Here is a 1,443-nt window from a genome sequence, read left to right as displayed (position 1 = left end):
GATTTAAGGCTAGACAGTGAGAATATGTTCTTACTTTCTTTTTAAATTTGTGTTTAATCCTGAGGGTGGGAGAAGATCCAACCAAGAGATTGCTCTATCTTTAGCTGATGCTTTACTGGGGAACACCCAAACAGAAAGATGCCTTGTGCAGGGCTGTGCTAGTTGATGCTGTGTGATTGCTTGGGACCTCCCCTGTCTTAGAACCAAACACAGATCCTGAGCTCTGAGGCCTGGAACCCCAGATTGCACTTGAACTATGAGATCAGTGACAAGAATAATTATTCTCCTAACATTGGGTAAGTGATCTTGGTCTAAGAAAGGATGATTTTCTTGGCTAAAGACAAAGGGCTGGTACCTGCTGTTTCTACTTCTCCCACTGTACTTTATCAAACTGCTGGAAAGAATTTGCACATATGTCTTTCTATGTCTCTGCGTGTTTCTCTAGGCTGTCTGAGCATCATTGTGAGAGACTGATCATATCCACCAGTCATAGACTATACACTGAGTCTTACAGCTTTCAGACTGTAAGGAGTTTGGGGGTCAGTGAGGCCAAGAGTTGGAGAAGACAGCAATTTATTTTTGGCCTTGTGACTCTGGATAGTTCAAGAATAAATATCAGTAATATTTCTTTGGTCATGTAAGACACACATGAAAATACTCAGGAATGGAATATGACTGGAAAGAGGAATTCTGGGAGTGCTTGTGAACCTGACATTAGATGCACCCAGATTTGACAATCCAGAGGTAATCCATTGTTTCTCAATCCCTCAGGTATTATGAGTGATTCTAAGACCACACAGCCAAATGCAATGGAGTGTGCTGAAGAAGAACCTGTGCACCTGCCCTGTAACCACTCCACAATCAGTGGAAATGAGTACATATATTGGTATCGACAGATTCCCCACCAGGGTCCAGTGTATATGATTCACGGCATAAAAAACAATGTGACCAATGGAATGCTGTCTCTGACCATGACAACAGACCGAAAGTCCAGTACCTTGATCCTGCCTCAGGTCACCCTGAGAGACGCTGCTGTGTACTACTGCATTGTGAGAAAGGCACATTGAGACAGATGGGGCTGCACCTGTGCAATATCTCCCTGGTGGGAGAAGGGAAGCAACAGCAGCCATCAAGAGAGGCCCCTGCACAAGAATGAGCAGAAGCCCAAGAGAAGAAGAAAAATAAAGAAAGTAAAAAGGAAAAGGAGAAAAGAGAAGATAATGAGGAAATCAAGGAAGAATGAAAGGAACAAGGAGGATGATGAAGAAGACCTTACATTATTGATGGGAATGAGAAGCTTGTTGGAAAACAAAGAACCACAACTGTAATCCCACAATAAAAGGGAAAGGAAAGGAGAATTTGCCACAGTTGTTTTAATCGAATGTTGCTTTCCTTGTAGGTCTCAGTAAAAAAGTTGAGAACAACCATTTGGTTATCCCAAAG

The 1,443-nt window shown here is 42.5% G+C and overlaps 1 gene segment (V, D, J or C); it reads left to right on the top strand.

Annotated features, from left to right (window-relative positions):
* Window positions 1-256: 256 nt before the first annotated feature.
* LOC124235053 (T cell receptor alpha variable 26-2-like) lies at window positions 257-1,067 on the top strand. The segment is given in 2 exon segments: window positions 257-296; window positions 772-1,067. Coding segments are annotated over 2 exon segments (336 nt in total).
* Window positions 1,068-1,443: the final 376 nt, after the last annotated feature.

This window comes from Equus quagga, chromosome 2 (assembly GCF_021613505.1).
Source record: "Equus quagga isolate Etosha38 chromosome 2, UCLA_HA_Equagga_1.0, whole genome shotgun sequence".
Lineage (NCBI taxonomy): Eukaryota > Metazoa > Chordata > Mammalia > Perissodactyla > Equidae > Equus > Equus quagga.
The sequence above is the reverse complement of the archived record's forward strand: the minus strand, read 5'-3'. Positions and strand labels throughout refer to the sequence as shown.